The sequence below is a fragment of the Rhineura floridana genome, chromosome 7, assembly GCF_030035675.1.
Source record: "Rhineura floridana isolate rRhiFlo1 chromosome 7, rRhiFlo1.hap2, whole genome shotgun sequence".
NCBI lineage: Eukaryota > Metazoa > Chordata > Lepidosauria > Squamata > Rhineuridae > Rhineura > Rhineura floridana.
Window position 1 is genome coordinate 4,125,495 of NC_084486.1, and position 16,379 is coordinate 4,141,873.

Genomic DNA, 16,379 nt, shown 5'->3' on the forward strand with positions numbered 1-16,379 from the left:
CTGCATCAGGTGTGGGCTCTGCAGCAACAAGACATTTGCATACCTTTGATATGTTTGCCCTGCTCTGAAGTGCAGCAAGGAGAAAGAGGCCCTTGGGCACCGATTGAGAGGGATTCATGTTCTGCTTGGCAATCATTAATTGTCCCACTAAATGATGCAAGACGATGGCAGCACAATTATGACAACTAAATCCTGCCAGGACTGGTGCTAACAGGTTCTGTATGGAAAAAGGGTGTGTTATTTGGGGTTTCATTTTGTATAGCATATTGGAATGAAGTTCCTTTGGGAAGGCCATGGATCCTTGAGTATGAGGCTCTAGGCTCATCCCATGTCAGAGCAGGAATTCAGAGTGCAGGTGTATCTCAAGAATCCCTAAAAGTTAAAGGTTTTCTTGCCTTGCCAGCATGAAGCAAATAGCTTTTTGGAATACTTTGGAATATACTTGCCGGCTGCTGGGGATCTCCACTGGAGCAGGTAAGAACCATGGCTATGTGTAATTTTCTTTCCTGCATTTCAGACATGGATACCACTTTGTACTGCCTTGTTTTTTCCTTGTTGTATATTTAAATTTTTTTGGATCCTACTCCCCCGTTATACAGGTTTAACAAACCTGCCTCAAGTGAAGGGGATGAAGGAATACGAGGCTGAACTATATCTTCTTCACTTTTTAAAGACGTGACTGACACCCATCTTTTAATGAGGACTGTCCTAGTTAACTTCCTGGTGACTTCAAGGGAGATTGTGGGTGGGAAGAAAAAGCTGCTTTTCAGCAGGAGAAAGTGGAGAATTTTTACAGTGGTGGACACTTACCAGTAAAGGCAGGATGGAACCATCTTTTAAAAACAACAACTTTTACAGAAAGTTTCTGTGCTGCTTCAAACCAGCTGAGGAGAGGTATTGTGGGGGGACATGTGTGTCAACCTGGCTGGCCTCCAACGGCAGCTGCTCTGTGCTGCTTGAGGTTGCATGGAAACAATTATGTTGAAGGGGTGGTTTAAAAAAGAAACTGCAGCTCTTGTTTTTACCCATGTCCCAAGCCTACAAAAATATTTGCAATTTCCCCGGCCCCCCTGAGAAGCTCACCAGAATGCCCTCCTACTTTCATAGATTGCAGATGGAGCTGCAAAATGAAGGGTGTTCTTTGCTGAGCTTTGTAGAGTTTAACCCCAGTCTGTGACATGGAACACACTTTTATTTTCTCTACCTTTCTCTTTCATTTTGCTCTTTCTGCTGCTCCAGTTTCCTCTGATTTGCTTGTCTTTCTCCTCTTATAATCAACTACAAAAGATGGTGACATCACTTTGATGATCTCTTTTTAGTTTGAACATGATCCACTTGTGGGTCCTGATGACCCACTACTTGAAGACCAATGAACCTTGTGCTAGCAACCTCCCCATCTCCAAGATGTCAGCTTTCTAATGACAGAGTGAGGGGAAGATAAAGTGGGGCAGCAGGAGCTTTTCTTGGTACTGACCCCAGAAAAGAAATCTGCTACATTTTTTTCTGGTTGAGATATTAGAAACAGATGTACACCTTCCTTCTGCAGTGCTAGAGTGGATGCTTTCTTCCTGTATGCTCTACTGTTGCTGCAAGAAATGATATACACACAATGTACAATTAAGCACACAGATATGAGACTATGTTGTGCAGAGGGACAGGTTGGGAGATCTGCATGAAGAAGTCAGAGGCTTCTTATGTAAAGGTTTTGAATATTCCTGTGGGATCATTGCCCCAGACAATTTCAATAACGTTACATACAAAGTGTTTGTAATAGCTGCCTCTCAAGGCAAACAAGCTTTTTTGGAAGGAGAGAGAGAGGCCCTATCTGCTAAACATCATCATAAAAAAAGTACAAAGGACACTGCATTGATCAGGGATGGAATGAAGCCTCAGCAGCTGCTACAGAAGTCTGGAATGTGTAACCCATTCATTGTAACAGACTTTGGGCCCGTTCATAGAATCATAGAATAGTAGAGTTGGAAGGGTCCTATAAGACCATCAAGTCCAACCCCCTGCTCAATACTCATACGATTGTATAATCTGCAATGTTATTGCTTTGTGTCCTCATTAATTCACTGTTGTCCCTATGACGTTGCAAGCTAGCACAGATTTTCGCATTCACAAGTCTGCGTTAGAAATACCACCAAAAAAAGGATATGCTTTCCTGTATTGATAATCAAACGCATTAATGTCCATGCACTCAGATGCAATGCCACAGACTTTCCTGCAATAGGCGGTCCAATGGGTGTTCCTCCATCATATGCCTCCTTTCCCCCTAATAGCCAGTTGCATTTCCAGCACTGAAGTTAGATCCACCCTCTGTCCACACTGTCTTTCTTACAGTTCATTCCTGCTTCTGGTACTGAACTGAGGTACATCCTCCTTCTGACTTCTGTAACTGTATCCCACTTTAAAAAAACACTACTATTTTGCAATCAAATGTTTAATGAATAATATTTCCACTTAAAAGCTATTTTGCAATATTACGCAAACAATTGAAAACACAGAGTTTAAAGGAGGAGGTTTTTAACTGAGCTTTCTTGGGCAGATGGACGGGGGGGGGGGAAGAGGAGCAAGCTCTAGTACTTTCATGTGCCATTGATCTTGCAGCAGCAGGCAGAGCCTTTCTTTTCCTGCCCAACAGCTGATGGGAATGGGAGGGGGAGCCAAGCACACCAAACAGCCAGGCAGACAGATCTCTCTCTCTCTCTCTGTGTGTGTGTGTGTGTGTGTTAGTGCACCTACTGTTAAGTTATGTTCTTTTCCTCCGAGCCTGAAACTGACTAGGTCCTCCCTTTGCTAACTTGAAACTAAATGACAGGCAATCTCTTGCTTTCTCCCATGGTGGGCAGTGGAGAATCTAATACAATTTGGGAAGAGGAAGCATGAAGAGGTTTGGTGGGTGCTCTGGGCAGAAGGAAAGCCCTTTCAAAACAGTAACAGCAGGAGATAGCGGGAAACAATCGAACACGGAAAGGGATTTGCCTCCCAGTTCAACAAATTCAATGGAATCGGGAGTAATCAGCGGCTCCCACCCTTATTTATTTATTTATTTAATTAATTTAATTTATATACCGCCCTAAGCCCGAAGGCTCTCTGGGCGGTGTACATAAAAGGTAAAAGCAGGCACAATATATAAATACAATAAATATAATAACTCAAAAAAACAAAAACACACAAACAATACGAGAACCAAACAACATCCAGAATACAACATAGTAATAAAATACTGTAAAAATACACTTTAAAATGCCTGGGAGTATAAAAAGGTTTTCACCTGGCACCGAAAAGATAGCAGCGTCGGCGCCAGGCGCACCTCATTGGGGAGACCGTTCCACAGTTCGGGAGCCACAACCGAAAAGGCCCTATTTCTAGTCACCATCCTCCGAGCTTCTTGATGGGATGGTACTCGGAGGAGGGCCTTAGATGTTGAGCGCAGTGTACGGGTAGTTTCATATTGGGAGAGGCGCTCCACCAGGTATTGCGGTCCCATGCCGTGTAAGGCTTTATAGGTCAAAACCAGCACTTTGAATTTAGCCCGGAAACAAATAGGAAGCCAGTGCAGACGGGCCAAAACAGGTGTTATATGAGCGGACCTTCTGGTCCGCGTCAACAATCTGGCCACTGCATTCTGGACTAACTGTAGTTTCCGAACTATCTTCAAGGGCAGCCCAACGTAGAGCGCATTGCAGTAGTCCAATCTAGAAGTTACCAGAGCATGAACGACTGAGGTGAGGTCGTCACTGTCCAGATAGGGACGTAGCTGGGCTACCAATCGGAGATGGTAGAAAGCATTCCGTGCCACTGAGGCTACCTGAGCCTCAAGAGACAGGGAAGGGTCGAAAAGAACTCCCAAGCTACGAACCTGTTCTTTCAAGGGGAGTGTAACCCCATCCAGAACAGGGTGAACATCCACCATCTGGGCAGAGAAGGCACTCACTAACAGCATCTCGGTCTTGTCTGGATTAAGTTTCAGTCTGTTAGCTCCCATCCAATCCATTATTGCGACCAGGCAACGGTTTAGTACGTTAACAGCCTCACCTGAGGAAGATGCAAAGGAGAAATAGAGTTGCGTGTCATCAGCGTACTGGTGACAACGCACTCCAAAACTCCTGATGACCGCACCCAGTGGCTTCATATAGATGTTGAAAAGCATGGGGGACAGTACCGATCCCTGTGGGACTCCACAATGGAGAGTCCAGGGTGTCGAGCAGTGTTCCTCAAGCACTACCTTCTGTTGACGACCCACCAAGTAGGAGCGGAGCCACTGCCAAGCAATACCCCCAACTCCCAACTCCGTGAGCCTTCCCAGAAGGATACCATGGTCGATGGTATCAAAAGCAGCTGAGAGATCAAGGAGAATCAACAGGGTCACACTCCCCCTGTCCCTCTCCCGACAAAGGTCATCATACAGGGCGACCAAGGCTGTTTCGGTACCAAACCCAGGCCTAAAACCTTAGTATGCACTATGTTATATGTAACAGCCCAGACATTTATTTTGCTTCCACTTGGGGGGGTCCATTAACTTTTGCCCTTTTGCACATCCACAAACCAGTGCGTGCATGGGAATTTTTTAAAAATAAATGTTTTTGCGCTTTTCCGAAAAAGCAAACAACTGTTATCGACAAATTGCTGAAAAGGGTTGGACTTAGGGGAGTGGACAATGCTAAAGTGATTTGGGGGGGGGAAAGCCCTCACATATGGATGCTTGAAAATTGGGTTTTCACAATATAAATCCAACCACAAATAGGACATGTATGGCTCTCAAGACCATCAACTGAATATGGAAAATGTGGATTTTGCAGTTAGGTATGGATGGGCCCTTTATCAAGATTATGATAATAATGGGAGTGCATTCTTTGTTTGTGCATAAATCCCTGGAAATCCCATGTTGGGATTGTTCTGTTTTCCTTTGTTGGTTACCTGCTTGCTTAATCTTTAATAAAAATGCAGAGAGAGAGAGAAAATAATGAAATGTTTTATTTCTGTAGGGTCTCTGTGCCTTTGAAAGCTGCATGATGGACAGCAGATCAACAGGTGCAGCATTCCTAATCTCTGTGACTTGATGCTGCCTATTGTTGCACTTGTTACCAGTTTGTCAAGTAGAATTCAAAGACATAGGAATTCTGGCAGCCTCACAAGGGCACAGATAGTTTCTCACTAGTCACTGTCACTATTAAAGATTCTACTGTCTGCATTGCATGGGAGGGATAGTTGGGAAACATCATTTGCTTTTGTGTGCATTGAAAAGTGGCCTAGCTAGTTGTGTGGAGTTCAAAGAATTGGGGTAGTAATAACAGTAGTATCTGCAACAGGTAACTCTTTATTGGTGGTTGTTGGGTGAATAAAAGTATACTGTTGCCTAAGTGCTTTTCACTTCACGTGCTTCAGCTCCCCACTCAGCTGTTTGTAGCCTCCCTGATGCTTATGTGCTCCACTCCTCTCCACCATGCTCCCAACACTGGTGAGATTTCCTACCACCACCCTGCACTGTCAGAAGTCTTCTGCCAGTGCTACACTGTTTATCTTTAGGCACGGGAAGATTTAGGAGCATTCCTAGCCTTGCCCTGCCTAGGCTATACAATTGAAGATTTGGGGTGTAATGAAAGAGCTGCAAATTGTAAGTTATTTAATGTATTATTGTTGGGAGGGGGGTTAACTGCCAAGGAGAGGGAAACAGCACTTGCAAGATTTTCTGCCTCAGGTACCAAAATAACATGACCAGCCTTCATACTCTGCTGTTTGACTTGGTGGGGGTGTCATTTGTTGTTCTGCCTCAAACAGCACAAAATCTTGTATTGGGCTTGGCCTGGCCTGGCCAGCCCTGCCCAGCAGCCACAAGTCAGAGATAGGATTGCACTGTAATAAATGCTTTCAAATCACCTGAGTCTTTACTAGATTACTGCCGTGGGCTCCTACTGGGTGGAAGGGTGGGATATAAATCAAATAAATAAATAGATCGCCATATATTAGGGTAAATTCCCCCCTTGTTTGCTCAAATAACATTCATTATTTTTTATTTGAAATCATGGGAACAGTCAACTAAGCTGATTACTGTCTGGGAAAGTAGACTTACAATAAAGATTGTGCTTCATTAAATGAGTCTGTATTTTTCCAAATCAAAAGTGTGACCTCCTGACTTTTCAGAAGTAATAAATGGAAATCCATTAGCAATAGCACGCAAAGCGTGTGTGTGCATGATAAGCCCTCACAGGCTCAATCACCAGCTTCTCCTTTCCAAGGAATGAGTTCACACAGTCATGTTGGGGGAGACTCCTGCCTGAAACCCTGGAGTCAGTGTAGCATTTCTAGACTGTGTAGATAGTATAAGGTAGCTCCTTATATTGGTTTCTTTCCTAGCCAATAGGTGGTAGATGCAAACTGTGAAAATATGTTCCTCTAAGTATTCTTAAAATGTGTGACATGAGTGAGTTTTTATATTATTTTAAAATACTTTTTATCTGAATGCATATGACATAAGAAAACTATTAGCAAGTTACATCACAATATATAAAAAGAAGAGGAAAAATAATTAAATTATTGTGTTTATAGTTAATCAAAAAACATCATATCACATTACATTACAGAAGTACAAATAAATTATATGGATATATGGATATATTTTCTCCAGATATTTATTATTCAAAACCATAATAAAAAGACTATCTTTTTATGAATCCACTTTCTTCTCTTTTATAGTGCATAAGCTTCAGTAGCAGTATGATATGCCAGAGTTTTTTCAAACCAGTCTAAGATTGGTGTTGCTACATTTTCTTCCAAGCTTTTCCTACTACTTTTGCTACAATTAAGAAGATTATTGAGAGCCAGTGTGGCATAGTGGTTAGAGTGTTGTACAACGACCTGGGAGACCAGGGTTGGAATCCCCACACAGCCATGAAGCTCACTGGGTGACCTTGGGCCAATCACTGCCTCTCAGCCTCAGAGGGAGGCAATGATAAACCACCTCTGAATACTGCTTACCATGAAAACCCTATTCATAGGGTTGCCATAAGTCGGAATTGACTTGAAGGCAGTCCATTAAAAAAGAAGATTAATACCATTTCCAAATCTAATTCAGGTACTATATAACCTTTCAATAGTTCTATAATAGCACTTTAGGGTCACTTGGCAAAAGGTACCCAGTCATTTCTGGCATGTATTTTTGAGTATTAACTCAATAAATTTGTATAACTGAGCAACTCCAAAATATATGCGGTTTGCATGATAGATGCTACATCTCCAACATTTGTCTTGTGCAGCTGAATATATCTTAGCTAATCTACATGGGGTCAGATACCACTGATACTGGATCTTATAAAACTTATCTTTTAAATCTATAGATATGATTCTTGGTGGTATTTTAATCCAAATCTATATTTATTATTCCAAAGTAATTTCTTCATGTAAATATTTCAACCATCTATTTATAAATGTTCCACATTTATTATCAATTCTCATGATTGTAGAATAGGTTTTACCAATTATACCTCTAGTATATTCTGAAACTAAGAATTTTTCAAATTGGGTTTCCAAAATATAGGGCCATATTCTGTTCATACAAACAATAAAGCTTCCCTTACTTGCAAATATTGATATAGCCTTGGTTGATGGCTCACCATCATCTCAACAATTTCCATATAAGATATAATTTCTTGGCTAGCTGTTAACTTCTTAACGCTGTCCACTCCTGTTTGATACCATATCCCTAAGTCTCCAAGCATACCTTCAGTACATGATAAAAATTAATTATGGAATGATGATGTTAAAGGTGATAAGCCAGGACATATTTTATTCCACAGTTTATACGAAATTGTTAAAGCGTTATAAACAGATGGTACTTTACTAGGAGACAGAATCCAATTTTCTTTTTGATATTACAGCATTCTCTTTTACTACCTCTTTTACATCTCAGCTCTTCTTCCTATGCTTCCATGCTCAAAAAAATTGAGAAGGTGAAATATTTCCATTCAATAAGTAGAATGGGGATTCTAATTTGAACTGTAAAATTTTAGTGTTGCAAAGGGTGTCAATTCTGAAAGGATTAAAAAGTGTCATCTTGTATATATGGCTATCGAGCGTTGCTAGAGGAGAAACCTAAGAAGTCCAATTTGTATTATGGATATCAGATAAGTATGGAATTTTCTGAAAATCTCAATATTGACCTTATCTGCACAGATTTTTTCTAATTTCTATTTTGGTCCTTGATATTGGTGAGCTATTCCCCCTGTTCTACTAAAAAAAATGAATCGTTATCTTGCTACATGCATTATTTTCCATAGAATATTATAATATATTCATTAATTGGCAAAAAACTTTGTGGTTTAAGACTGTACCTATAGCCAACATATATTTCTCTCAAACTTTAAAGCAGGGAAATTGAGCAGCTATAGTGAATGCACCAGGGGAGCAGGACACCTGACCTCCTCTCTGAGATACTGTACCGCCCTACAAATTTGTCAAAATGCAAACACAATTTGGGTTGGTCTTTCACAGTCCAGTCCACTTCCTGTGTAGCTTGGAAAAATTTGTAGCTTGGAAGAATTTGATAACATGCCACAGCATTCTCACAGTCTACCAGGGAGGTTACCCGACATCCTTCAAAGGTTTACTTCCTGGATTTTGTGGCCCAGCCACTGTAACTCAGAAGGAATAGAGTGTCATGCTGTGCTGAATCCTGCCCACCAATTTTATCAAAATTATTTGCCTCTTTCATCAGAGCAAGAGAATTTTGGTGAATTTGTTGGGCTGGACACTTTCCTTAATAATCAATGTACGAGGTGGCCAAGCGGTGGGTGTTCTTTCTTTTACATTTTAAAAACTTCAGGCCATTCTGCAGCTTTCTCTGGCCAGCTTCCTGGAATGCCCTGGGAGAACGGTACATCCTGACTCCCTCCCACAGGCATTCCGGGAAGTGTGCCAGCTATGCACTCTGCCTGTGGACTGCAGTGCCTGAGTGCATTGCAAGGATTTCTTTTTTAAATAAAAAAATGCTGCTGATGTCAAAATGTAACATCTTCCCCTGAGTGTTCCAGAAAGTGAATTTTTAAAAAATTAAAAAATTAAAAGAAAAGCTGCACCTCTCAGTCAACTCATAATGTTAATTAAGATAAGCCCCCCAAAACCCAAAAATCTACCAAAAATTCTTTCCTCCCCCTCACTTTTTGGGGTGATTTCTTTCTGGCCTTCTTCCCAAGAATGGCAACACCCCCCCAAATAAACAGAACATCACCTTGGCCAAAATTATTGGAACACAACCCTAAAAGAGTGTATGGGTGCTAATAACTAAATAATTCAGATTTCTAAACTAAACAAAGGGATTTCCCCTCACTCTCCTCCCTCCCCACGGCCTATGCTGTCCTCACATCTGCTCCAAAAGGTTGGGGGAACTCCCAGAACAGATTTACGGGTGCAGAGGAGAGGAGAGATGGAGAACAAAGAGAAGTGCTTGCACTGATGGATTCAGTGATTTAGCAGTACGTTGACTACAACCCTATTACAGCTCTAAATAGTGGCTCTCAAGTCACTATAAATAATCTTTGAACTGTTCTATCACAAATATCTTACATGTGCACTTACAACCACTAAATGGTTTAACAAAATGAGTTTTAGAAGAGAACCAGTGTCCCTGTTGGTGGAATACTGTATACAGTATATTGGTGAAGTTAGAAATCCTTGGCAATATAACGGATATAGAAAAAGTCTCTTATTTTAATTTGTCTACCCCAGAGGTAGTCAACTTGGTGCCTGCCAGACATTGTGGACTACAACATTCATTAATTCCAGCCAGCGTGGCCACTAGTTAGGAATGATGGGATATGTGGTCAAAATCATCTGAAGGGCACCATTTTGGCTACCCCGGCCACTGAGTACCCAAATTAAGTGTCCTGTATTGTAGGAACCAATTCTGTCATTTCTGTAGCCTTAGAACAATTATGCAGAGTTTACTAGGCATAATTTATCTAAATGCCTATTTATACTTTATGCATAAAAGCTTACTAAGATAGGGAATGGGAGAAGATACCTATCCTGTTACTATTACCAGCTAGAACTATGTGTTCAGCAGAAGGAACTGCTCATAGGACTAAGGGTGCTAATCATAGGTAGAAGCTTCCATCTGTCACATAGATTGATGACTCGGAGTCACCGTGGGCTCAAGGCTTAGTAATATTTCCTATAGCTAATGTATCAGAACATTCAATAAATATACGCTGTAGAACCTTGTCCGAGTTGATTGGTGCTTTACTTGCATGGGGAATAGGGAGCTCTTCTGGTGCACATCGTCGCAATTTGTTGATTGTTTCAGTGATTCCTGGGATTGCTATGTATTGGTATGTTGGTTTTTGTTTCTGAGATGTTCTTTAGCTTTCCCATTTCCTGCTGGGAGTTGCCTAGGTTTGCAGTATGCTGGCATTAGCCCTAGTGTAGTAGGAGCATAAGACCAGCATTTCTCATTCTTTGAGTAGATCAGAAATAAGGCTACTTCCTGATCTACTTAATTAAGGTCTACCCTTTTCTCTTTTCTCTTGGGAAGTATTTGTGGCTGCCCTTTCCCACAGTCTTAAAAAATGGGACATATAATTTGCATAAGGTATCAGTACTCATATTTGCATAAATTCCTTTCACCTTGGACTGGGCCTCTGTGTCATTCCCCCTTTAAGATCCAAGTCCTGATTCCAGGGTTGTGGTTGTTGTTTCACTATGTCATATATTTGTATACTGCTTAAAACTTAAGACAGTCTCTAAGTGGTTTATAAAATAACAAATACAATATAAATATATCACAAATAATGAAATGAAGGAACTATAATTCAATGCAATGCAATATTAAACAAAATGACAATGTGATGCAATAAAACAATAAAATGTCATAACGGGGTGTGTAGCCAAGGCACCTAGCCAAGAGCGGGACACACCTGTTTGAGAGCCAAAACAGCCACTCTTCTCCACCAGATGGAAACATTTGTTTTGCTGCTGGGCAGCTGAGATGCTCCAAAGCACCTCAACTGCCAGATGCAGTAGCAGTGAGAATGGGGATCTTGCACATAGATGTGTTGATCTTTGGAGGGCATTGGACAACTTCAGGGGATGATCTCCGGCCCCTCCGACTCCCAGGCTGGAGAGCAAGCCAGGGTCTCCTCTCATCACACTTGCCATGGTGAGGGTGTTGAATGGAACGGTGAACTGCTGCCTGCTTATTTTATAGGATTCTTATAAATATTTTATTGAGAGAATATATGTAAAGCAGTTTGTACACTCTGCAGCACTTCACAAGTATTATTGGTATTATTATTACTTCTCATTTGTGTTTTATTTCAGTGCTCATTGGTGTGGGCACAGACACATTGCTGCAGGGGCAGTTCAAGAGCCTGGCTATATACCTGCTGTGAGTATTGCTCTCTGATTTGGGGTGGGGAGAGAAAATGGATTGGGATACTCTTGAATATCACACGCAAAAAAGCACATAAATGATATTTTTGCTGCTCCATGTCAGGACCTCTGGAAGCTTAGGTCTGAATTTATGCATACATACACACAGTGCCCAGGACTGCAGTTTGCTCATGTGAAAGGTTCATCATGGATATAGATTATTGCAGGGGTGAGGTGCCATTATAGGGATGGTGTGGTGTTTGGACATGCATTTGATTCATTCAAGACATCTCTTGGGCAGAGAATAAGAAAATAAGAAGAGCCTTACTGGGTCATACCTAGTCTAGCATACTTTTTTTTACTAGCGGCCTCACACGCTCCTGAAAAGCCCACATAAGGCCATGAAGACTTCAGCCCTCCCTTGATCCTCAGTAACTGATATTCAGAGGAGCACTCCCACTGAAAATGAAGCTTCTGTTTAGGTGCCATGGCTCATACTCATTGATAGCCCTATTCACCAAATAGTCAAGCCCTCCTTAAATTCATTGGGTAAGCTACTGGCCACCATCATGTCTTATGGGAACAAATTCCATTCATTAGTCATGTCTTTTTGTGTAAAGACATTCTTTTTTATGTCCTGAATTTATTGCCAATCTGGAGTTCTAGTATGATGGGAAAAGAAAGATTTCTTTTTTCTCCAAACCACGCAGAACTTTAAAAATCTCATACCATGCCCCCCTTTTTTCTAAGCTATCCCAAGGTTTGGTCTGAAGGCACATGTGGCTACTGCTTTGTTAAACAAGTCTGGGTCTGGTCAGTGCCTTGGCTGGGTGGCTGCCTCAGAGCCACATACAGCAGGATGTAGACGCAAGAAAACAAATAATAAAACGCGCCGTCCCCCAACACTTCAGACCTTTCTCCTGCAGAGGATCCCCATTTTGGTGATTCCTTGCTTCACTTTTCCCAGTTCCATGATGCCTTTTTTGAGATGGGCAACCAGAAATGCACATATTGTTGTAGGTGTGGATGTGTCTTTTTAATATTGTATTTTACATTGTTGAAACCCTCCCTGGGACCTTAGGGTTGAGTGGTGAGTAATAAAATCATCATCACCAACACCATCATCTTTTCAGTTTCAGGGGCAATAGCTCCCTCAGATACCTTCAACAGGCAAAGTTTCTAGATATGCAGAACTCATTCATGCAGGGCCAAACTACATGTGGTGGTATTCACACTTTTAAGAAATGTGCTTAAGTTGGTTGCTTTCTTTTTGAAGAAAAAGCAGCCATGGAACCCTGATCTGAAAAGTGCTTTCAATTTGGATTGGGCTCCTGTGTTAGTTTTACACTGAAAATCGCTCTCCCTGCTTCCACTGCTAAAGGTAAAGGTGTCCCCGCACTTATAGTGCGAGTCGTTTCCGACTCTTAGGGTGACGTCTTGCAATGTTTACTAGGCAGACCGTTTATATGGGGTGGGATTGCCAGTTCCTTCCCCGGCCTTTCTTTACCCCCCAGCATATGCATATTCCCAAAGGTGCTGTTTACTGCAACCAAACCCTCTGGACAGGAACTCATTTCAGATCTAGAAGTTATTGTTCTTTGACCTGGTGACCTCCAGATGTTTTGGACTATAACTCCAATTATCCCTGACTATTGTGGCTGTGGCTAATAGGAGCTGCAGTTCAAAACTCCTGGGGGCACGAGGCTGGGAAAAGTTGCTATTGTGGCAGTAGTTGCAGTAGTAGATACACGACAGAAACTTATGTTCCTTTCTCTGTTCAGCTTGTTAGTGCTTTGGTGATTGCTGTTTGTTACCCATTCCTTGTCTCTGAATGAGTTTTCATTCTTCAGTATTTCAGGGACGGCTGTGTTTGTGTGTGAAGTCACATACTTTGCCAGTCTGCTCTTGGCCACCTGCACCACGTGAGTTCTGTCCCCTACCCCCCCCCCCAGAGATAGCTCAGTCCAGGAAAGCGTTTCTGGGCTGAGTATAATCTGAATTCTTTTTGAGAGTTCACCTTGAGGGTGATTGGTTAGCTGAAAGACATCATACATTTGCTTCAGTCACTCCCAGCCTCAACCTACCACTTTCACTGCAGCCCCAAGATGGCAACCATGATGCAGACTTGTTGGAAGCAAGCCAGACATCGGGGGGCCTTCCAGAAGTTCCTGGCATATGTGCTGCTCTCAGTAGCCTGCTTCCTTCACCCTGTAATTGTATGGCATGTCACTATCCCAGGTAAGAGGGAGAAAGGGCATCTGGGAATAACCAGTGGAGTTGGGTACAATTTCTGCTCAGCAGTCAAAAGGTTGTTCTAGGATCAAAAGAACAGTTTAAAGGAAGGATTTATACATATGTTCATGGGGGGAAAAACTCATGGACATTGTAAGCTGCTAAATTAAGGGAGTCTCCTTAACATCCATGCCATATAAGTAATAAAATGACAGCTGGTGTGGTGTAGTGGTTAGAATACCTGACTCAGACCTGGGAGACCAGGGTTCAAATCTACACTCAGCAATCAAGCTCACCGGGTGACCTTGGGGCCAGTTACTATCCTTCAGCCTAAGCTATCTCACAGAGTTGTTGTGAGGACACAATAGAGGGAGGAGAACAATGTCTTGAGCTCTTGGGAGGAAAGGCAGGATATCAAGTAGTATTTTTTTAATGTATTCTGCGGCCACCTTGCACCCAGATCTCCTTGATTTTCCAGCCCTAATCCTCTTCTTCTGGAGATTGGGGAAATACCGGTGCTCAGGCTACCATGAGGGCAGTGGCGAGCTAGTGGCACACTGATCTTCTATTTTGTCACTCTACTGTTGGGTGGTGGTGGTGAGTCACAGAAGATGGGGGGAGGGGGACATTAGAGCTCGTGCCCTGTATCATCACAAGGCAACTCATAAGGTAACAAGAGAAAGGACAAGGCAAGTCCCATATCTTTTAGTAATAGTGCATAGATGTGGCCTGTGAACAATGGGCTATGTTAAAAATGCACAGGTAGGCAGCAGCAGTGACTATGTGATGGTTACAGTGGGAACTTTGACACTTTATAAATGCAGGAATACACAATGGATTTTCACCAACTAGCAAAAGAAAGACCTCTATAACATACTTGATGTTTAAAAATCTGATAGATGTAAAGCCATTTGAAAAAGGAAGATTATTTATATAGAACATTGTAGCTCACAGACTCGCAGCAGTTTATGAAAAATTATGGAAAGGAAATGTTTCTGCTGTCATTGGCTTCATTTGCTGCTGTTTGAGTGCAGCTGTTGGCAGCTATGATAAGAACTGGCAGCTGTTTAAGATCTCTCTACTACGCTAGTGAGTGCATGAAGAGAAGTAGGAATCCTACTTCAGTAAAATTTGGGGGGATATATGGGGATAAAAAGTATAGGACAGTTGGAAGGAATCTGGATATGAAGGTGCTGATCTGGAAAAGCCAATAGGTTGAGGTGTTCATGGGGAAACTGTACTGCACAGTGGGATTCTAAATGACAGTCCTTGGGTACTCAAGTGGTGTCTGTCTGTCTGTCTCTCCTCACCTTTCCAGGCACGATGCTGGTGCTCACTGGTTTTGCCTATTTCCTGCTCAGCAAGCAACAGAAAGAAACTAAAGCACTTGGACAAGACCAATACAGTGATTGCCAAAGTGCAGCTGTGATGGGTGCAGGTGACACTCGGCAAACATACAGGGGAGCACCCAGAGGGCAACACAACTCCATTCTGGGATATCTGAGGAGCTTCTTTAAAAGCTGCAGGAAAGAGGATGCTCATAGGGCCTCTTCTAGCATACTGCCTACAAGGAGGCAGGTGCACTTTGAAGAGAAGGCAGTGAATATTATCCCCTCTTTCAAAGAAAACCCAGAAGAGCATGAGAGCTTGGCTGAGGAAAGCGCATCTGACACGTCTCCCATCCTTGTGCCCCAGCTGTGACAGCCTGCAGCAGAGAGAGCAACAGCAAGAATAGGCTCTTCCTGCAGGATTAGATGTGTTTCTCTGTGATTCCAGTGTTCCAGAGACAGGTGGATGCAACTTATAGAATAAACCTTCCAGCTTTGGTTTGGGCCAATGATGGCAGCCAAGAATTTCCATTGGTTGCAGCTGGTGGACAGGGATGAATTTCCCAGAGCATACCTATCCTGTTCTCTGGAGGTCCACGTTTCACCATCTTGACTGAAGCGATTCAACTGATTTTTCTTCCTCCTGGTTGTCAGCTCTTCAGTTCCTATGATAATAATTAACAGTTCTTTTTTTTTATCATTAATTTTTATTCAAATTTTCAAAGACGAAAAAACAAAACAAAACAAAAACAATTAAACAATAAAATAAAATGTCGACTTCCGATTTGTCGCAGATCAGTTATAGGTCTAGAATATATAACAATCCTGTCTCTAAAATTATATTATAAAATCACTTTCCTCCAGTAATTATCTTAATTAATCATCAAATCTCATAAACATTATTTTATTCTTTCCACAAAAAGTCAAAGAGAGGTTTCAATTTCTTGAAAGATATCTTTCAGTTTTTCTCCAAATAAACATGTCGCTTAATCCATCTAATTCAAATCTGTTAGGCCCAATAATTTCAATAGCCATTCTTCCATTATCTATATTAACTCCATCTTCCATCTTCAATAATCCTGTTAAGTCCAGTAATTTCAGTAGCCATTCTTCCGTTATCAATATCCCATAATAATCTTGTTGTCATAGCCATAGTCCAAGTAAACATATCAATTAATCCATCTCGTCAAATCTGTTAAGTCCCATAATTTCCATAACCATTCTTCCATTATCAATATTAATTCCATCTTCCATCTTCAATAGTCCTGTTAAATCCAGTGGTTTCAGTATCCATTCATCCATTATCAGTATCCCATGATGATCTTGCTGTCATAGCCATAGTCATATAACAAGAGTCTGATGGGAATTTCCCCCATCACAAATACGTCTTTGCCATCAATTCTGAATATGTTGTTGAAATATTGTTGTAAAGTCACATCTCTGTTCTGGGTG

At 41.7% G+C, this 16,379-nt stretch overlaps 1 protein-coding gene across 1 annotated transcript; it reads left to right on the top strand.

The window, feature by feature from the left end:
- The first annotated feature begins 1 nt into the window (after position 1).
- TMEM72 (transmembrane protein 72) lies at positions 2-15,698 on the top strand. The gene is made up of 5 exons (XM_061634750.1): positions 2-474; positions 11,317-11,383; positions 13,218-13,289; positions 13,466-13,605; positions 14,918-15,698. The coding sequence occupies exons 1-5, from the start codon at positions 405-407 to the stop codon at positions 15,298-15,300; spliced, it is 732 nt and encodes a 243-aa protein (XP_061490734.1). The 5' UTR covers positions 2-404; the 3' UTR covers positions 15,301-15,698.
- Positions 15,699-16,379: the final 681 nt, after the last annotated feature.

What these genes read in the sequence shown, in the direction of transcription:
- TMEM72 (XM_061634750.1), top strand. Translation starts at nt 405, where the DNA reads ATGAAGCAAATAGCTTTTTGGAATACTTTGGAATATACTTGCCGGCTG. An exon ending in GGGGATCTCCACTGGAGCAG is followed by an intron (nt 475 to 11,316) that starts GTAAGAACCATG and finishes GTTTTATTTCAG; the next exon opens with TGCTCATTGGTGTGGGCACA. An exon ending in AGCCTGGCTATATACCTGCT is followed by an intron (nt 11,384 to 13,217) that starts GTGAGTATTGCT and finishes TTCATTCTTCAG; the next exon opens with TATTTCAGGGACGGCTGTGT.